The 20,648-nt window shown below is 35.8% G+C and overlaps 1 protein-coding gene across 5 annotated transcripts in view; it reads left to right on the forward strand.

Moving 5' to 3' along the window:
• Nucleotides 1-20,648, forward strand: part of BBS9 (Bardet-Biedl syndrome 9) — a 433,938-nt gene that overhangs the window by 95,328 nt on the left and 317,962 nt on the right. For all 5 annotated transcript variants that reach the window (XM_049641681.1, XM_049641676.1, XM_049641677.1 and 2 more), the window contains exon 6: nucleotides 14,646-14,820. In XM_049641681.1, the coding sequence (XP_049497638.1) occupies nucleotides 14,646-14,820 (175 nt within the window). The remainder of the gene's footprint in view (nucleotides 1-14,645; nucleotides 14,821-20,648) is intronic.

Below are 20,648 nucleotides of genomic sequence, written 5' to 3' on the forward strand. Positions count from 1 at the left end.
TTCCTTCCTTCCTTCCTTCCTTCCTTCCTTCCTTCCTTCCTTCCTTCCCTTTATGTGCTAAGCACCCTGGTGGATGGTATGGATACAGTGGTGAGTCAAATGTAGAGATCTGTGGTCTCATTAAATTTGGAGAGAGAAACATTAAGTAGATAATCATAAAAATAGGTTTAAAATCACAAGTGCTATTAAGGAAAAGATGCCATGTTAATGACGATCTGTTTTAAGGGTATATTGCTTTGGTAACTATTGTGAATGGAATCTTTGTTTTATTACATTAAAATTTTGGGGGGTAGATGAAGGGAAGGCTGGGTATATAATGCTTTTTTTTTTTTTCCCTGTTACACAAGAGATATTCTGCTTTTCTGGCTTCCACTGGTGTTAAGTTAGTTTTCAGTCTAGCTGTTATTCTTTTGCTAATCAGTCTGTTCTCTCCATTGCTTTTAAGAGAGTCTTTGTCTTTGTGTCCTGCAATTTCTCTATTGGGTATCTAAGGGGGGATTTATTTTTACTCCTCCTAATTAGAATTTATTTGGCTTAAAACTAGATTTTAGGATTGGTGCCTTTCAACAGTTCAGGAAAGACCTCTGTCATTATTTCTTTGAGTATTGCCTCTTCCATATTCTCTCCAGTGTCTCCTAATGGAAATCCAAGTAGGTATATGTTGGCCCATCTTCCTCTACTGTTTATGTCTCTTAAGTTCACTTGCATTTCTATCTCTGTGTTTCTCATTAGTGCATTTTAGATTATTTCTTTATTTTCTTGTTTCCTAAATCACTGCTATTTAGAGACTAATTTCTGTTGAAACTACTTTTGGAGTTCTGTTAACTTTGTTAAGTCTAATTATTATATTTTTTATTTTTCAAAGTTTATTAAAAAATCTGCTTGGTCATTGATAAGTCCCTTAAGCACATTTTTACTATCTGTTTTTATTTCTTTAAATATAAAATGTAGTATTTTTATATTCTCTGTTTATAATTTTAGTATATGAAGTCTTCATTGTTCTGATAGTGTTCTCTATTATTTTTGCTGTCTTTTGCTCTTACTGCCTTCAATTCCTTGTATATTGTGATTTTGCCTGTAAGGTCATATTCTTTGGAACTTTATCCATGGGAATGATTGGTGTGTTCATTCAGAGATTTCAGTTTTCTTTTGTCAGGTACTTGGTTGTTCTGTTAACCCAGGATCCCTTTATACTAAATTCATAGATTAAGGCTTCTTGGGCAAGCCAATAGAGTGAATTTGGTCTGAAAACCCACATTAAGATCAGGCTGGGGGTTATGAATTCTTAGGAGAGATTTTTTTTTCCTTCATCTGATTCCAGGTTTTTAGATGTGCATTTTATTTTGCTTTCTCTTTGGCTTGAGGGGAATGCTATTTCTAAGTTCTCCTTACATTGAGGGTAGAGCCCTGTGTGGTTTTAGCTTTCTACTGTGGGGAGGGAGATAATATACAGGATCAATTAGATTCCCTACATAGAGTGGGCGCCAAGGTTTTTCTCCTTTACCATATGTCATTTGAGACCTTGAAAACTGAAGCTGAAAGTTATCTAGTTTAGGAAAATGCCCACAGGCTCTGTTTACCTTTTTCGGTTCTCACTTTCATTTACTGTTTGGCTTCTGAATTTTATTTCTTTTTTCTTTGTTTCTTTTTCTTTTTCTTTTTTTTTTTTTGGGGGCAGCGTATTGATGTGCTTAAAAATACTGTTTTTAACAAACGTTTTATTCAATAATTTAATGGGAAAATCAGGGTTTTATCTGTTACTCTCATATACTTAATAATTTAATTTTATTTATCTTTGCAAGCAGTTCTTTTGTAAATAAGACAAGAGTGAAGGAAGATACTATATCAAAGAAACAGCAAGTGGTTATATCAAGATTTGTCTGCCAAAGTGAAATAATTGACATTTTGTATTTAAATGTGACGAAAGTTATAAGCGTACAAAGTGCAGTTGTGATAATAGGCCATGTTGAATTTGTAATCACAGAGGGATTTAGAGATTATGTCATTAGAGTACTACTTTTTGCTTAGTTTTCACTGGGAGGACAAAGACTAGAGATTAGATTTATAGGGTTGTGTTCCTGCCCTGCTACTTCTCAGCTGTCGTCCCTAAAAAATCATTGAACTTTCTTGAGCCTTTAGTCTGTCCACAGTGACATGAGAAGGATAGTTCTTGATCTTCCCTAGTTACAGAATAGTTGCTAAAGTTGGATATGCTAATTATCTATGTGTCAGCACTTGTAAACTGCTATCATTGTTGATTTTGAAGTTTTTAATTTGCTCCTATTAATTTAATGAGATTTCTATGAGAGGTCATCAATGAATTCATACACTGCTTCCTTTTTTCCATATAACCTCTTGAGACCCTCAATTCTTTATCTTTCTTTGTTTAATATCCTCTTTGTATGACGTTACAGTTCAGTTAACCTTTAGAGTATAGAGCAGAAACCAAGAAATTTGAAAGCTGGTTTAGAAAGATTTATTGAAATATTCAGTGTTACCTACATCTCTTTCATGTTCATATCAGATGGTGTTATATTCCAGTGTTTTAGGGCATAGAGTAAAAATTAGTCTTTGATTAAAAAAACTAGTAAGAGCATGCAATATCCAGTCAATGTTGGGAAGATTTTTAAAAAGTCAATTGCCTTTTGATAGGATTAGATTCTTTTCTACTTGTCAGCAGAGGGAGCCTTTGCCTCACTTATGGATTCCAGAAGCCTGATAGTGGTGAGATTATAAAAAGCCAAAATGTCTTTGGAAAATGCTTGTTTCCTCACCTAGGCCTTAATAGGTTTTGGAACAAGTTTTTCCTTTGTTCTTGTAAAGGAAAAACGTTTTGTGCTTGTTTTTCTGAGTTCTTTACAATAGCGGCTGTTAAGTGCTAGTGTGGGAAGTTCTTTAAAAGTGGTTAATGCTTGGATAAAATAGTCGTTCTCAAGTACTATCCTGTGTTAAAGTTTTGAATGATTTTAAGGCAATGAGAAAAATAGCTAATGAACTAAATTTTTTATAGAGCTAAAAAATTGCTCAGTTAAAGGCTGTACTTAGTGCTAACATTTTCTCATTTTGTACCTCCTACTTATTTGTATTATATTGTCTTTTTAAAAAAATTTTTAATGTTTATTTATTATTATTGAGAGACAGAGCATGAGCAGGGGAGGGGCAGAGAGAAGAGGAGAGACAGAATCTGAAGCAGGCTCCAGGCTCTGCGCTGTCAGCACAGCGCCCGATGCAGGGCTCAAACTCACAAACCGCAAGTTGAAGTCGGACGCTTAACCGACTGAGCCATCCAGGTGCCCCTGTATTGTCTTAATAGAAAAATGTTCGTGATAACGGTTTCTGTTTTTTAAAAAAATCTTCTGATTGGGCAGTTCACAAGGTTGACAATCTATGATGATCAGTGAAATTCAAGAACCTGGAATCACTGTTTTTAGCAAGTAGTTTCACAAATAGAGATTGGGATTTCTGAACTGAACCATTTCCAACTTCCTGGTCACCTTTTGTCCTAATTTTCCCCTGAGGTGTTTTCTACCCTTTTGTATCTAGGAAGTGAGACTTAATGGCTAAACTACCTGAGATATAGATAAGTGTAGATACTAAGGAAAGTTAGTTTTTAAAAAAAAATTATTATTATTATTATTATTATTATTTTTTAGCATGCAAATTTTGGGATTAAGACTGACATAATTCCTACCATGTTGCAGATGCTAAACTGGGTATTTGGCATATGTTCCCTTTAATATTCATAGCAACCCAGTGAGGTACAGAGGTTGTGATAAGGTTTATTTTGCCTATTTGAAGAAACAGACTGAATTAAGCAAAGTAGTCAAAGCCACATATCTAGGTTGTGTCAGAGTCAGGATCCAAAACCTTATCATTTTTTTGTTTTGTTGTTGTTCAAAATCATTGCTCTTTCTGCTATATATTAATACTTTAATCTGCATTTGATACTTTTTCCAATTTGTTGTTTTATGATATACAATCCTGCTCTGGGAATAGGTAATAGCCAGAGAGTCTCCTATTTACTATCCTTTTTTGGGTACTTTTCCTCTGGTAACAATCCCTTGTTTCATATTACCCAGAAAAAGACTTTGTACACAGAATTCTAATAATTACTAAAATTTTAGGACTTAATCTGTGTATGTTTTTGAAGTTAGAGATTTATGAAATACTGATGGATCCAAAGATCATTCTATTCCTTTGGTATCCTCTTTGGGCTTCCCCAATTCTCTATAGTTGAGTGTTTTTCACATTCATTTACATATTTTCCTTTTGGGGTCCTCTCAACCCTACCTTTATTTCCTGTGCCTTTCCATTAGAGTTTTCCTTTTTTTTTTTTTTTTTAAAGTGTGTTTGTTTATTTATTTAGGGAGAGTGTGCACGTGTGCACAAGCAGGGAAGGGGCGGAGAGAGAGGGAGAGAGAGAATCCAAGCAGGCTCTGCTCTAACAGTGCACTATTAGTGCAGAGTCTGACTTGGGGCTTGAACCCAAAACTGTGAGATTATGATCTGAGCTGAAATCAAGAGTCAGATGCCTGACTGACCCACCCAGGCACCCCTAGAGTTTCTCTTTCTTAGGAGCTAAGTTATCTTTAACCTTTTCTCTTTCTTCAATATTTCTTAGTATATCTAATGTTGGACATACAATGAGTACTGTGAGTTTTTACCATAGTACTAAGACCTAAAATAATTTAGAATTCTGGGGGCACCTGGGTGGCTCAGTTGGTCAAGCATCCGACTTCAGCTCAGGTCATGATCTCACAGTTTGTGAATTTGAGACCTGCATCAGGCTCTGTGCTGACAGTGCAGAGCCTGGAGTCTACTTCAGATTCTGTGTCTCCCTCTCTCTGACCCTACCCTGTTCATGCTCTGTCTCTTTCTCTCAAAATAAATAAACACTAAAAAAATAAAAAAATAATTTAGAATTCCAATTATTATTATTTATTTAAATATTTATTTATTTTGAGGAAGAGAGTGTGCAAGTGGGAGAGGGGCAGAGAGAGGGAGAGAGTGTGAGAATCCCAAGCAGGCTTCGTACATCAGCATAGACCCCGATGTGGGGCTCGACCCCATGAACTGCGAGATTACGGCTTGAGCCGAAACCAAGAGTCAGATGCTTAACCGACTGAGCCACTCAGGTGCCCCTAGAATTCCAATTATTAAATGTCACATATTAAAACTATTTCAGGGCCTTTACTATGCCATTTTTACTTTGGCACCATTCATTCATTCATTCATTCATTCAAATATTTATTGAGCTGTTGAACTCTACTATATACTAGGGACTGTTTGGGGTAGGGAGATGTGGTAAATAATGCATACTGCCAGATCTTAAGGTGTTTTCTTGTGAATATGGTGATATTGTTAAATATCTTGGCCCACTTGAGGATCATTGGCATCCTGGTACCTAGTACTACAGTCTGACATGGGTTTTTAATTTTGTGATGGTTTAGTTGATTTGAACAGATGTTTTGGGTCCCAACATATAAGGGATTAGTCTCAATACTGTGAGCTAGATAATGAAAGTAAAATATCTTCAAGCATATTTTATGCTTCGTTTATGGAAGTTCGATATGGGAGAGAGAGATGCTGAATTTCACCATATCACCAGGAAAAATATTGTTAGTATTAATAGTGAGTGATGCAGAATGCACTGAGGATAGAGGGAGACTGGGTTATTTATGCCTAGAGGGGATTGGAGAAGGCCTCGAAGTGATGGGGGATGTGTCCTGAGATAGAGGATGTGTAGAAGGATTTTGTGATGTTAAGGAAGAGAGTGACACCTGAGATTAATTGAACTACACTAACAAATGCATAAGGACATTTAGGGCAGGCTTATGTTACCTGAAGTGTTTGGTGGTTGGGACTGGATGAGAGGGAGTAGTCAAAGTTCATTTGGCAGACACATTAAAGAGTTTTTTTGGATTTCCTGCTTTTTAATTTATACTTATTTCTGGAGACACTGGAGTACCTTTGAAGCTTTTGAATGGGTTGATAACATGATTGTATATGTATATTAAGATGATGGCTTTGGTATATTTGTTTTTATGAGTTTTATTAAAGATAAGGTATTTTAACTGCTTCTTTTAGAAGAATCCAAGGAAATTTATTAGACCAAACAATGGTTAAATGGCACACCAAACTTTGTGATAAGAATTGACAGTTCAGGAAATTTAAAGTTACCGTTGTCTTTATCCCTAATTCTTTTTTATTTACTTTTTAAAAATTGTATGAGTTTAGATGAAGCTGAACCTCAGCTGGGAATTTCTTGCCTTTAGTTATTTTTTTCACAACCTAATTTAATTGGCTTGACTGACTCTAGTGTACTCTATAGTTTTTTTGTTCTTTCTTTGGATACACTCATGATTTTAGGATTAAGAGCGTTAACAATATATAAAAAGCAAATGTTTAGCTTTTGGGGTTATTGCTCTATGGAATGAATAATATTGCAAATGAAGAATATTTGTACAAAATGAAGAGGTATTTAAAATGTTTTCTGTTTGTTAGTATTTTCTTTTGGTTTTTGGTTTCCTATCATGACTGACAGGAATTACCTTGAGACATCTACCTCACTTTGAAACTAGTTACTTAAAAATTTTATACCCTCAACATTATATTCTTTAAGTTTTTTTTTTTTTTTTTTTTTTTTATGAGAGAGAAGAAAAGAATGCTGCTAAGAAGCATCCTATATGACATCATCTGTCTTGTGTTTCTTATGTCACTCAGGGTAATCCTGCATAAAACGTTAATAAAAGAAGTGAGGGAAGATTGTAGATATGTGTGTGTTGGGGGAAGGATGTGGAGGCAGGGACAGTGCATTCCCAGATAGGGCTTTCTGGCACACTCATAATACGTTTCTTTTCTTTTTCTTTAAAAAAAATTTTTTTTAACGTGTATTTGTTATTGAGAGACATAGAGACAGAGAGAGACAGAGCATGAGCATGGGAGGGGCAGAGAGAGGGGGAGACACAGAATCCGAAACAGGCTCCAGGCTCTGAGCTGTCAGCACAGAGACCAACGCGGGGCTCAAACTCACGGACCGCGAGATCATGACCTGAGCTGAAGTCGGATGCCCAACCGACTGCGCCACCCAGGAGTCCTTCACACTCACAGTACATTTCTTTAGAGATTTTAATGTGAGGGAAATTGCTGTTTTGGGGAAAGTAAACTTAAAATAGGCAAAAAATCATCTTGAATAGCCAGTAGTTCACACAGACCTAAGCTTTGAAAGATTTTCCATAGTTCTTAAATTCTTAAAGACCCTTTGCTTTGACAAAAAGGATAATTTTCCGATTGAGTACTCCTTCTTACATTAAACTTGTCCTTTTTGCTCTGAAGCACCTTCTTCCTCTCAGCTTAAAGGTTTTTTTTCACATGATTTGGTCTGTAAGGAAGAGGGCAATCCAATAATATTACTTACTTACCACTTATTGAATGCTTATCAGGATCAGGTGCTATATATTTTCATTGTATTTTACCTTATAGCAACATCATATAATCTTTTCATACCACTACTTTACAGTAAGGAAACTGGCAGAGCTTTCAGGGCTAAAATAAGGATGCAGCAACTCTGGTCTCAAGTTGTGGTTGTGACTTTGCCATCAGTTCTGATGAGCATCCCTGCCGTATTCATCAGCAGTCTCCCTCCACCTAACACCCTCCCCCAGAGTTCACTGTTCTCACTCCTCTCCCAAGGTAGTTCTCTTATGATCCATGTGTCTGTGCAGTGTGCCCTCTCTGCTTTTGTTTCTCTGATGGTCTGGCAAACTTTCTCAACCTGCAAGACCCAGGTGTTATCTCTGTTTTGAGGCGTTTCTTGATTCTTCCAGACGCTGTTAATCAAGTTGCATTGCCTGTTAACTTAGTCTAATATGCCTCTGTTCTTACATAATTATAATATTTAACTGGTTAACTCCCATATTCACTGACCTTTCTGAGGGTGGCAGCTGTGGCTCTCCTAGCATGTACTAGGTGTAACAGTGAATGTTTGTGGAATTTGTTCAATGAATGTGAGTTCTGGAGAATGTTATCAGACCTTTCATGATCATTACATTGGACAAAATAATTCACCCAATATCTTATGCAAGTGATAATATAATGTTTAGGGCCTTCATTTAAACTCTAACATTGCATTCATATTGAATCCATCACATATAATGCTAATTTAACGAATGGTTGTAATTTCGTTATAATGTGTTATTAAACTTGTTCACAGTTTAAGGGGAAAATTGTGATAAATAGCTTGGTCGAACACACACTAGTGGTCTTTGTAAGGCTATTAAAGTACCTATTAAAATGAGACACATTAAAATGTCAAAAGGCAAGTTCATAGGAAGAGTTAGTATGTAGACTCAACTTTTATTTTCTTGAGTCTTAAAGTAATTAGTCTCATGAAGTTATTTATTGGGGGAAACTCTTGAATAATAGTTGAGAATTTGTGTAATTTTTCCCTGGTACATATTTAAAAATATTAGCTATTTAGCTCAACACATGTGTTCTATTTGTTGATTTCCTCTGTTTGGTTAGGGCTTTAAATTTTATTTATTTATATATAAGTAAGGTTTTAAACTTAGAATCTCCTTGAATATTACATTATTATCAGACACTAATTGCTTTTAGAATGCTCAAATAAAAAAATATGAGGGAGAGAGTAATAAGAAAGAAGCTAGCTATTCTTTCATTCAATTAATTGCCAATTATTAGTTATTAAGCATAATCAAATAGTATCATGTATTTCAAAATTATGGTAGTTTTATTTATATGATGATATGAATTAAAAAGTACAAAAATGCTTTAAGAAATAAAAAATAAAACAGGTTAAAATAAAAAAAAGTACAAAAATGATATTTAATGGTGAATTTAAAATCCTGCAAGCTCTAGGGGCTCCTGGTTGGTTCAGTCGGCTGAGTGTCTGACTTCAGCTCAGGTCATGATCTCACAGTTCGTGGGTTCAAGCCTCATGTCGGGCGCTGTGCTGACAGCCCAGAGCCTGGAGCCTGCTTCAGATTCTGTGTCTCCCTCTCTTTCTGCCTCTCCCCTGCTCATACTCTGTCTCTCTCTGTCTCAAAAATAAACATTAAAATTTTTTTTTAAAATCCTGCAAGCCCTAGAAATGCACCCACCATTTGTTTTTAGGTCAGTATCTGTTGAAATTCTACCCTTAACATTTTTATGTCCTTGCTCATAGCAAGCATGTTGTATGATTTTTGAGTTAGGTTTGCAATAAAGATTAATGAGTTAGTGTTTCAGTTTTTCTGTAACAACAACAACAAAAATTTTTCCGTGTGTGCATGTGTAAAAGGAGCAAGCGGAAGTTCCACAGACTGTTGGACTCTTCTGTTGTTATGTATCAGTCTCTTGATGTTTCCTGTCTGCCTTTTTGACTACCTATACAGCTGTTTTTCATGTGTTTTTCAGGCTTGGAGAAAGATCAAGTATTTTTGACAGCTGCACACTGAAGTGCAATATATGCTTGGCCACAGGTCACGTTTGCATTTCTTCACTTGTATTTTTACTCAATGCGTAAAAGAAATATGAGCATAGAGAGATTCAGAAAACATGTAGCATGCTGAGTAATGGTAGTCTTCTTTTATGTATGCCATTCTACTTTGCTGTGTAGATTCCACAGGAAGAAAAAGACAGCAGAGAAATGGAGGAAATGGTGTTCAGGACTGCCCACCATGGGGCCCTTGTTGCTATAATAGTGAATGATGGAAAGTGCTCTGGGTCATGCATGGTAAAAAGAACTTGTGAGCATGGGAACACACACACATGCACGCATGCATGCACACACAGTGCTATACACCACTTTAATGAATAGATTATAATTTAGTAGAGAAAACTGTTAATTAAACAGTCAGTCCAACATGTTTGTGCATCATGTTAAAGCCTTGGCTACATGATATTTTAACACCAGGAAATGAAACACAGTATTTATTGTGTTCATTTTGCAAGGCTGCCATAATAGAACTTTCGTGCCTCCATCTCCCCATCCCCACAGACACGAAATTTTTCTTTGCCTTTGAAAATGAAAAGAGAATGATTTTTAATACCCTTTCAAAATGATTTTGCTAAGTCCTTTCTCAACCCTTTCCCAGATCTCGCAAATAAGGTTTGAAATCACAATGGTTAGTTTTTTCTCATCATGGTTAAAGATCAATAGGATAAATATCCAGATTTTAAGTTCTGATGAAATCTCCAACCTTCCTAATTATTTCAACTTTAAAAGCAATTTTATTTTTCTCTGTATAATTAAGTCATCATTTTTGAGGAAGCATCTTTAAGATATTGTCATCTTTTCAATCTACTGCTTGCTTTTATGTTTCATGCCCTGTTGGTAAAACTTGTTGCCTTGCACTAGGTCAAGTCTAATTGCTTCTGCGTCTTCTAGTATGTTACTTTTCCCTCCCCAAAACTTTCTCTACTCATACCTTTGAATGCTCTTCATTATCCCTATCCTTCTCAGTCTAGGGATACATCCTACCTCATGAAATCTTTCTCAGACTCACTGTAATGAAGCTCTTTGATGGTCTGTAGTACTTAGTCTGTTTCACATCACTTCGATTTTATATGTTAGCTTATGTTAATTTTTAAAATGGATCTAGTGTGGTATAATGGAGCCTCCTTGGGAACATGTAAGATATAACAGAGTGAGATTTCATTTGAGTCCTAGCTCTGTCATTTTCTCACTCTTTGGCATGAGGCAAATTATTTAAGCTCTGTGCTTTTCAGTCTTCTCATGTCAAATGGGACTGTTGTTCACCTTTTGGAGTTATTAAAGATTATAGCTAATTTGCTGGGTAAATGTTTAGTACAAAGGAAGGAATAGAACAGGTGCTCAGTAAATGTCAATAGTAATTTTTTATTCCTGTTGTTCTATATTTCTTACAGCTCCTAATAGAATACTGAGCATGTGGTAAGGACTCTTTGAGTACAGTTCAGGGCTAGGTCATTTAAATAGCTCCTGAAATCCTATCGCTTTTATGAAGGCTTCCTGTTGGCTGTGTTTTATCAGAACTACAAAACTTTCATGGCTTCTCTGGACTGTTCTTTCTGTTCCCATTATCTGTAAGGGGAGCCTTTGGTATGTATTCTGAAGTGGCTTCCAAAGCAGCGATTTGAAGGATTTATTTATTTATTTTTGAGTAATGTTTTGGATTGATCCCTACATTTTTCTAAATTCAGCAGCCAGGATTGTAATAAATAAAGCATTTTTCACATACTTCAAATGCAGTATGTGAAACACATAGAATAAAATCTCAGCCAATCTGAACTTTAGATGAATAAATTATTTTGCCTAGCTTACTTCAGTTTAAGAGACATTTATTAGTGCATCTGTTATGTGCCAGGTATTTTATCGCTGTTGGATTTACAAAGATGAGTAAGACATGGCTCCTGCCTTTGCGTTTAGTTTAGGGTGAACAAGAAACACAAAAACAGATCATTTCAATTGATGATTAGTTGTAAGATGGAGGTGAGGATGGGATCACACGTGGAGGGTGGTTGAGGGGGAAAGAGATGAGCCTAATGTTGTGATGTCTCTCAGAGGACAAATGGGTTGATTGACTTGATTCAGGGACAGAGTGGCTCAAGGTGGCTTCAGTATTTATGGAATTTATTCCCTGAAATGTTCCCAGGTAGGTTTGGCTCCAAGTGAGACCTGATACTGTGGCTCAAACGTGTCTTCCATGGCCTTCTCTTAATTGTTCCTTTGCAAAAGCCAAATGACCTCTGTGATTTGAGACTTTTATCTTCCTCACATATTCCTCAGGGGGAAGAGTACGTTTTTCTCTAGTTCTAGCTAAACCCAGTAAGTTAATTTTAGCTGTAAATTATACCTATCCCTGAACCAATCACTGTGACTAGTGAGACACTAATTGGTAAGCCAGGGCCTATTGTCAAGCTTAGAATATAGTCAGTCTTCTTCATATCTCATGACTAGAGATAGGAGGAGAGGAGAATGGATGACCAAGAGGCTGCCAGCAGATGTTCATTAGACCAGGAGAATAAATGTAAGAATTTTTTTGGGAAAGGTCATAATATAAGCAAAATCAAGGAACCATACACCATTATGATGTATGTGGGAATCAGCAGGTAGTTAAACATTAATACACATGTAGTATGAGACTTAGAAAATACTTATAAAGTTATAATGTGATGGAGTATTTGCCACCTGCTGGATTTAGTTTTCATCCATTACTTCATTTAATTCTCACAAAAGCTAACTAAGGTAGGTGTGCCATCTTGCAGATAGGGAAACTTGAGCCGGAGTCCACAGCTAATAATTGGTGGAGTTAGACTCAAAGCCCAGATTATCTGACTCTGGAGGCAGCCCATGTGGACATTACAGTATAAACACTCTCTTCTATATTGCTAGAATTTCAGGAAATAAGACTTCATATAGTGCCATGCTAAGGAGCCAAGTTTTCTGTGGGGCTCAGGTTTTTTTCAAGCTCTAGCTCTTTGTTTTACCATGCTAAGGCAGTGGTTATCAAACTTTAGCATGCATCAGATAGCCTCTAGGGCTTGGTAAAACCTAGAATTGTTGGACCCTATCACTAGAGTTTCTGATTTAGTAGAGCTAGAGAGGAGCCCTAGAATTTGCATTTCCAGGATGATGCTGATGCTGGTGGTCTTGGAACCCACATTATAAGGACCACTTCTTTTAGGTCTTTGGGAGTCTGAAGATTTGTAGTTCAGTGATATTCAACATACTGAAATGAATTCAAATTTTGTTGGCACTTCTACTTGGAAATACACATACTCTGACCTCATATTCTTTAATAATACAGGCATCAAGAATACATTTTGGCTACAGTAATATTCGCCATCAAAGGTCAGAGTCATTGCATAAATTTTTTATTGATTGGATTTCTTTTGTCTCTTTGATTCCTTTTTTTTTTTTTTTTTTTTGTCTCTCTGATTCTTGACTTACTAAGATTAAATTTATTGTTCTCCTCCCCGGTCCCACTCAATTCACTAATGTTCAGTTCCCTCTCTGATTGTTAAGAAAGTGCATTTATATACAAAAGGTATATATTTAAACGCTGTATTTTGTTTGTCTATATTTTTATTGTGAAGAAATTTGAATTCCAGAAAAAGTAACATGAACACCATATTTCCACCATCTAGAGTCAATAGTTGTCAATGTATATATGCATGTGTATATACACACAGATGTTTTCTAACGAACCACTTAAAAGTAAGGTACAGATCTTGTGCTACTTCACTCATAAATATTATAGCATATATCTCCCAATAAAGAACGTTCTCTTTCATAATCATAATACCATGATCACACTTAAGAAACTTAACAGTTCCTAATTTTTTTTTTTAACATGTGGTCATATTCCAATTTCCCCAGTTGTTCCAATGTCTTCTATACCTGGTTGTTTTTTGGTACCAGGATCCAATCAAATGAAACTAAATTTTAAGAGTCAGCAATGCTGATGGATCTTTAGGTTCAGGTAAGTTCTGTGTTATTTACAATACAGACATTTGAATGCATTAACAAAGATGCAAAATTAATGATGGTTTAAATAAGAAATAAGAAAGATAAGGAGATAAAGTGGTCCAGGGCTGTAGTGGGGGTGGGGAGGGGGAGGAGTCTGTTATCTTCAATATGTGGCTTCTTTCTGTGAGGCCAAGATAGCTATTCCAGCCCCACCATCATGCTGGGAACAGCAGAGAGAAGTGTATACTCAGTCCTTTTAAGGGCATATCTGGATGTTGTACATATCACCTCTGCTCCTATCTCACTGGCAAGAACATAATCATATAATTATATCTATAATAGGCTTGTATCTGAAATAGGAAAGTAAGCTTGTGTGCTGCATGGCCATGTGTCTAGTGATAATTCAGGTATCAAAAGAATGGCTACTAGAGGAAACAGCATCTCTGGCACAAGTTTTTTTTTTTTTTTTTTTTTTTTGGCAAATGACTGAGCAATACCAAAGTATATTAAATCCATTTAATAACTCCTAATACCTTATAATACGACATTTCTCTTTTTCAGATGGATAGGGCTAGTAATTGCTCCTACTCGGAGCACAGACTGAGCCCAGACTGTTAGTCTTTTTTGAGTTATTTGATATGTATTTTATAGATATTTTGCCTGTTTCTAGGGCAGGAAACAATTCAGTCAGTGAATGGTATTTTTCAATATTAGTATTTTTCATTTCTAGTAGTAGTTAACACTGTGATTTGTGTACAACTAGTGCCTAATACATGTCTGTGGATTTGGTCTGTTGTGTTTAACTGATGTCTAAGTCATTTGAAAGTATGAGATTGACCTATGAAGAAGAGAAGTAGCCTCTGCTGAACAGTTTTATTTCTGATTTTGGAAAAAATGATATCTTACAAGGGTCATGATTTTTCTTAGAGGTTATCTATCTTGAGGTAGAGATTTTAGCATTATAGTAAGTGAAAATAAGTATACTTAAAATTATAGACATCTGAATAATTTAAAAATTGGGAAATATATATATACTGATATATAGTAATCTGATAGCTTTATCAGTTTGTAATTTAAAATTTAAGCTGCTTGTATTGACCCTGGGGATAAATTAACTATGACATATTTGTGATGGATAGTGATAAATGAAAACCATTATAAAAAGGTCACCTAATTTCCTCTAATTTTTCTTTAGGTCGAGATTTAATTTGTATCCAGTCTATGGACGGGATGCTGATGGTGTTTGAACAGGAAAGCTATGCTTTTGGGAGATTTCTCCCTGGTTCTCTTTTACCTGGGCCTCTTGCTTACAGTTCTCGTACTGATTCCTTCATTACTGTCTCTTCCTGTCGACAAGTGGAAAGTTACAAGTAAGTTTGGATGTTGAATCTTTGGAATCATGACTTTTGGTGTGTATATTGCTGATTAATTTTTTTTTTTTTTACAAAAAGCTGAATATTAAAAAAAGACTAGTTTCTTTGATAAAATTGTAATTGTGGTGATTTAGAGGATATCATTTATATGTTGTAAAATATTTGACAGGCAGTATAGTGTAGAGATTGATAAAGGATTTGGAGAGAGGTCGACCTGAACTGGAATCCTCATTTTGCTATAAGCAGCTGTTTGATGGTCAGTGTCCTTATCCTGGCTGTAAAGGGGATAATAATGGCTATTTATTTATTTATTTTTTTGGCTTTTAAAGTTTTTCTTATAATTCCAGGTGGTTAACATACAGTATTATGTTAGTTTCAGGTATATAATATAGTGATTCAACAATTCATGCATCACGCAGTGCTCATCACAAGTGTACTCCTTAATCCCCATCACCTATTTAACCTGTCCCCCAACCTCACTCCCCTCTGGTAACCATCAGTTTATTCTCTGTAATTAAGAGCCTGTTTCTTGATTTGTCTCTCTCTTTTTTCCCTCTGCTCATTTGTTTTGTTTCTTAAATTCTGCATATGAGTTAAGTCATATGGTATTTTTGTCTTTCTCTGACTTATTTCACTTAGCATTTTACTCTTTAGCTCCATCCATGCCATTGCAAATGGCAAGATTCTGTTCTTTTTAATGGCTGAATAATATTCCATTGTACATCTCTCTCTCTACACACACACACACACACACACACACACACACACATACTGTATCTTTTTTATTCATTCATCAAAAGATGAACACTTGGGCTGCTTTGATATCTTGCATATTGTAAATGATTCTGCTATAAACATAGGGTGTATGTATCCCTTTGCATTAGTGTCTTTGTATTCTTTGAGTAAATATCCAGTAGTATGATTGCTGGATCATAGCATAGTTCTATTTTTAACCTTTATAAATTTCTTTTGACTTTTTGAGAAACCTCCATACTGTTTTCCAGAGTGGGTGCTCCAGTTGGCATTCCCACCAACAGTGCAAGAGGGTACCTTTTGCTCCACATCCTTGTCAACACCTTTTGTTTATTGTGTTGTTGATTTTAGCCATTTTGATAGACGTGAGGTGATATTTCATTGTAGTTTTGATTTGCATTTCCCTGATGGTAAGTGATGATGAATATCTTTTCACGTGTCTGTTGGCCATCTGTAGGTATTCTGTGGAGAAATGTCTGTTCACATCTTCTCATTTTGTAATTGGATTATTTGTTTTTTGAAGGTTGAGTTTTATAAGTTCTTTATGTATTTTGGATACTAAGCCTATCGTATATGTTATTTGCAAATACCTTCATCCGTTTTGTAGGTTGCCCTTTAGTTTGTTGATCGTTTCCTTTGCTGTGCAGAAGCTTTTTATTTTGATGTAGTCCCAATAGTTGATTTTTGCTATTGTTTCCTTTGCCTCAGGAGACATATCTAGAAAGAAGTTGCTACAGCTGATGTCAAAAAGGTTACTGCCTTTGTTCTCTTCTAGAATTTTTATGGTCTCAGTCCTCACATTTAGGTCTTTAGTCCATTTTGAATTTATTTTTGTGTATGATGTAAGAAAGTGGCCCAGTTTCTTTTGCATGTTACTCTCTAGTTTTCCCAACACTATTTGTTGAAGAGACTTTTTCCCATTGGACATTCTTTTCTGGTTTGTCAAAGATTAATTGCCCATGAAGTTGTGGGAATAATGGCTATTTTGACAAGCTTGTTAAAAGGATTGAATGTATGTCAAGTTGCCACCCCATAGAAAATGCTGATTAATTGTTGTGACTATCCCTGAATTAAAAATAATAGAGTACAGTATGAGTGAAAAAAGCCAGATACAAAGATGCGTATATGGAATGATTTTTATAAAAAATATGTGACATAGGAAGAATACTGGCAAGAAATACAAGTGTTATTATGAATATTTTTAAAAGAATAATTCATAGTAGAAATGAAGTACGAAAATGACCGTATGAAAACCAATGATCGTTTTTGCTAGAAATTCTTACTGATTTGGGGGAACTGTGTTTGAGAGAGACTTTTGTCTCCTCTACCGGCTAAATTTCAATAAAAATCAAGATTTTGAGTTTTTGGAGGGTATGTTTTTTGTTGGAAGGGAGAATAGGGAAAAGAAAGTACAAATTCATGCTGGGAAAAGAAACAGACTTGGAGGATTATGGTATCTTCAGTAACTTTATTGTTGTTATCGTACTGATGGCAATATTTAGAACTTAACATCTAGGCAACACTTCATTATAGATTTTCATTTTATTATTTTTGGTTGCATGATTTTTCCCAAGGAGGGAAGAAAATATAAATTCATCAGGCAACAGCTATAAATTTTTGTCTACATGTTTCAATATTGTGCAAATAGCAAGTTAATGTACTATCCCGTTCATAAATGGCAATCTGCCTTTTGTGAATTACTGTCAAGGTTTCTTAGATTCAAAACTCTGAACATAAGCAAATGTTTGTGACTAAGCAGAAGTTAACTGATGGAGGTAGTATATCATTATATTATATTCCTTCTTTAACTTCTATGGCTCTTGTCCAAAGGGGACGAATGAATTGTGGCATTGCTACTGGTAAGAAATAAAATATACTTATTTTGAGAGGTTGAGAAAAATATCTGTATAATTCATTCAAGCCTGCCAGAGCTTAAGCAATATTGAGGAGATCTGCTTTTCAGTTTTCCACCCAGGTCTCTGCCTCAACTCCTGCCAAGTAGGGATACTGGCAGTGCTATGCTGGGGTCACAATACAAAGATTTGAATGCTCCATGACTTAGTCTTTGAAATATGTGCCTAGGAATTCATTTGGTAATAACTCCAGGAGTGACTGGATGAGGAAGCAATGTGTAGGTTTCCTTAATGTGTAAGTTTAATCTCAAAGAAGCTCACTGTCTTTGAACTATGGTAATTTACCAACATACCAATCTATTAAGTCTATCTCCATCTAGGACTAAAAATGCACACCATATCCATTATGTGGATCTTTTATAATGGTAAAAATGCATGGGATATGTGATTATTGTGAAATGATGACAATTAAGAGGATTTATAATGTTAAATAGTATATCACATTTATATATGCTTTCAAGTTTAATAGATTAAATTAAATGATAATCACTGGTGCAATTTAGGATTGGAGGAAGCATGAAAACTGTAGGTTTGTTCTTTTGAGGCTTCATCTATTTATACTCAGTTAATAGAATGTAATCAGTTAATATGAAAGGCTTATAAGACATAATTTGTTTTCACTTTTGATACTGATATTTAATTACTTTAAAGCAAGCTCAATTATATTCAGATAGGAATAATGAAGGCTGTGAATCTCAAACTTTAGTCTGGATGAGGATCACGTACGTGGTCAGCCTGTTACAAAATGCACGTTTATAGATTCACAATTGCCAGTACACTCGATTTTGATTTAGTAGTTTTGGAGATAAGACCCAGGAATCATCACTGCAAACACTTACTCTAGGTGATTCTAATTCAAGAATACACTTTGAGCATTGTTTTTCTTTTGAAGTGAGAGAATTGTTTGCTTTTTAAGGGGGGGTGGAAGGGGCTTAGGTACCACCATTCTCTTAGCAATGTTTGTCTAAATTTTGGATTGTCTTTTTGGATTATCTCTTTTTCTTTCCTTTACTTGTCAGAGTTGTTTAGTCAGTAAATCCTCATGCTTCTACTTTTTTCCCTTTTGTATTCAGCCTTTGCTTCCCATTTCCATTGGCATTCAGGCCTTTATTTCCTCACTTGGATTTCTGATTTTCTTCTGATCTAGACTTGGAAGGATCCTTCTCATAATCTACCCTTTTAAAATACCTCTTTAAGATAAGTTTTGTTTCCCATTAAAAAATTGAAAGCTTCATATCTTGACATTCAGTGATCTGTATGATCTGGTCACATTTTTCCTTTATTGATGTGGACATTCAGATTTGGAAGCGACTTTTAAAGTTAACTGGTTCAGTTATCCTCATTTTTTTCACCTCCTTGATATATTATTGCCTAAAACACTGATTTTTGCCAAATACCATATATTGCCTTCTTGTATTCTGCTGAAATATTCCAGAGTATGTCTTGCTTTATCAGATTCCTGAGAGCAGAATCTATCTTAAACATCAGTTCACTGACTGAATAAGTTAGTTCATTTATTCAATTATTCATTCAGCAAATATTTTTCAAGAGGCTTCTTTGTGTCAAACACTGTGCCAACTACCAGAAATGCAGAGTCAGATAAGAGGTCTCTCTTGTCTTCAAACAGTACGCAAGCAAGTGTGGGAGGTGGCAAGTCAGTCAACTGAGTTTACTGTGATAGAGGCTCTAGTGAGCTGTGCATAGGATACTGAGGAGGCCTAGAGGTGGGACCTCTCAGTAGGAGTTCAGTGGAGGGAGGTTCCCTGAAGAAGTATACCTATGATGAACTTTATTTTCTTTCCTTCTCTTTGCTACACATCTTTCGCCACACTCCTACATGTACCTAGTACATTGCTAAGTAGATGAGAGGCTTTAGATAAGTGTTTTAAAATGTACTTGTAGTTAGACCAATGGAATAGAATAGAAACCCCAGAACTAGACCCACAAAAGTATGGCCAACTCATCTTTGACAAAGCAGGAAAGAATTTCCAATGGAAAAAAGACAGTCTCTTTAATAAATGGTGCTGGGAGAACTGGGCAGCAACATGCAGAAGAATGAAATTAGACCACTTTCTTACAGCATTCACAAAAATAAACTCAAAATGGATAAAGGACCTGAATGTGAGACAGGAAACCATCAAAACACTAGAGGAGAAAGCAGGAAAAGACCTCTGTGACCTTAGCCGCAGCAATTTCTTACTTGACACATCCCCAAAGGCAAGGGAATTAAAAGCAAAAATGAACTATTGGGACCTCATGAAGACAAAAAGCTTCTGCACAGCAAAGGAAACAATCAACAAAACTAAAAGGCAACCAACGGAATGGAAAAAGATATTTGCAAATGACATATCGGACAAAGGGCTAGTATCCAAAATCTATAAAGAGTTCACCAAACTCCACACCCAAAAAACAAATAATCCAGTGAAGAAATGGGCAGAAAACATGAATAGACACTTCTCTAAAGAAGACATCCAGATGGCCAACAGGCACATGAAAAGTTGCTCAACATCGCTCCTCATCAGGGAAATATAAATCAAAACCACACTCAGATATCACCTCATGCCAGTCAGAGTGGCTAAAATGAACAAATCAGGAGACTATAGATGCTGGAGAGGATGTGGAGAAACGGGAACCCTCTTGCACTTTTGGTGGGAATGCAAATTGGTGCAGCCGCTCTGGAAAACAGTGTGGAGGTTCCTCAAAAAATTAAAAATAGACCTACCCTATGACCCAGCAATAGCACTGCTAGGAATTTACCCAAGGGATACAGGAGTATTGATGCGTAGGGGCACTTGTACCCCAATGTTTATAGCAGCACTCTCAACAATAGCCAAATTGTGGAAAAAGCCTAAATGTCCATCAACTGATGAATGGATAAAGAAATTGTGGTTTATATACACAATGGAGTACTACGTGGCAATGAGAAAGAATGAAACATGGCCCTTTGTAGCAACGTGGATGGAACTGGAGAGTGTGATGCTAAGTGAAATAAGCCATACAGAGAAAGACAGATACCATATGTTTTCACACTTATGTGGATCCTGAGAAACTTAACAGAAACCCATGGGGGAGGGGAAGGAAAAAAAATGAGGTTAGAGTGGGAGAGAGCCAGAGCATAAAAGACTCTTAAAAACTGAGAACAAACTGAGGGTTGATGGG

The sequence above is a fragment of the Panthera uncia genome, chromosome A2 (genome assembly GCF_023721935.1).
Source record: "Panthera uncia isolate 11264 chromosome A2, Puncia_PCG_1.0, whole genome shotgun sequence".
Lineage (NCBI taxonomy): Eukaryota > Metazoa > Chordata > Mammalia > Carnivora > Felidae > Panthera > Panthera uncia.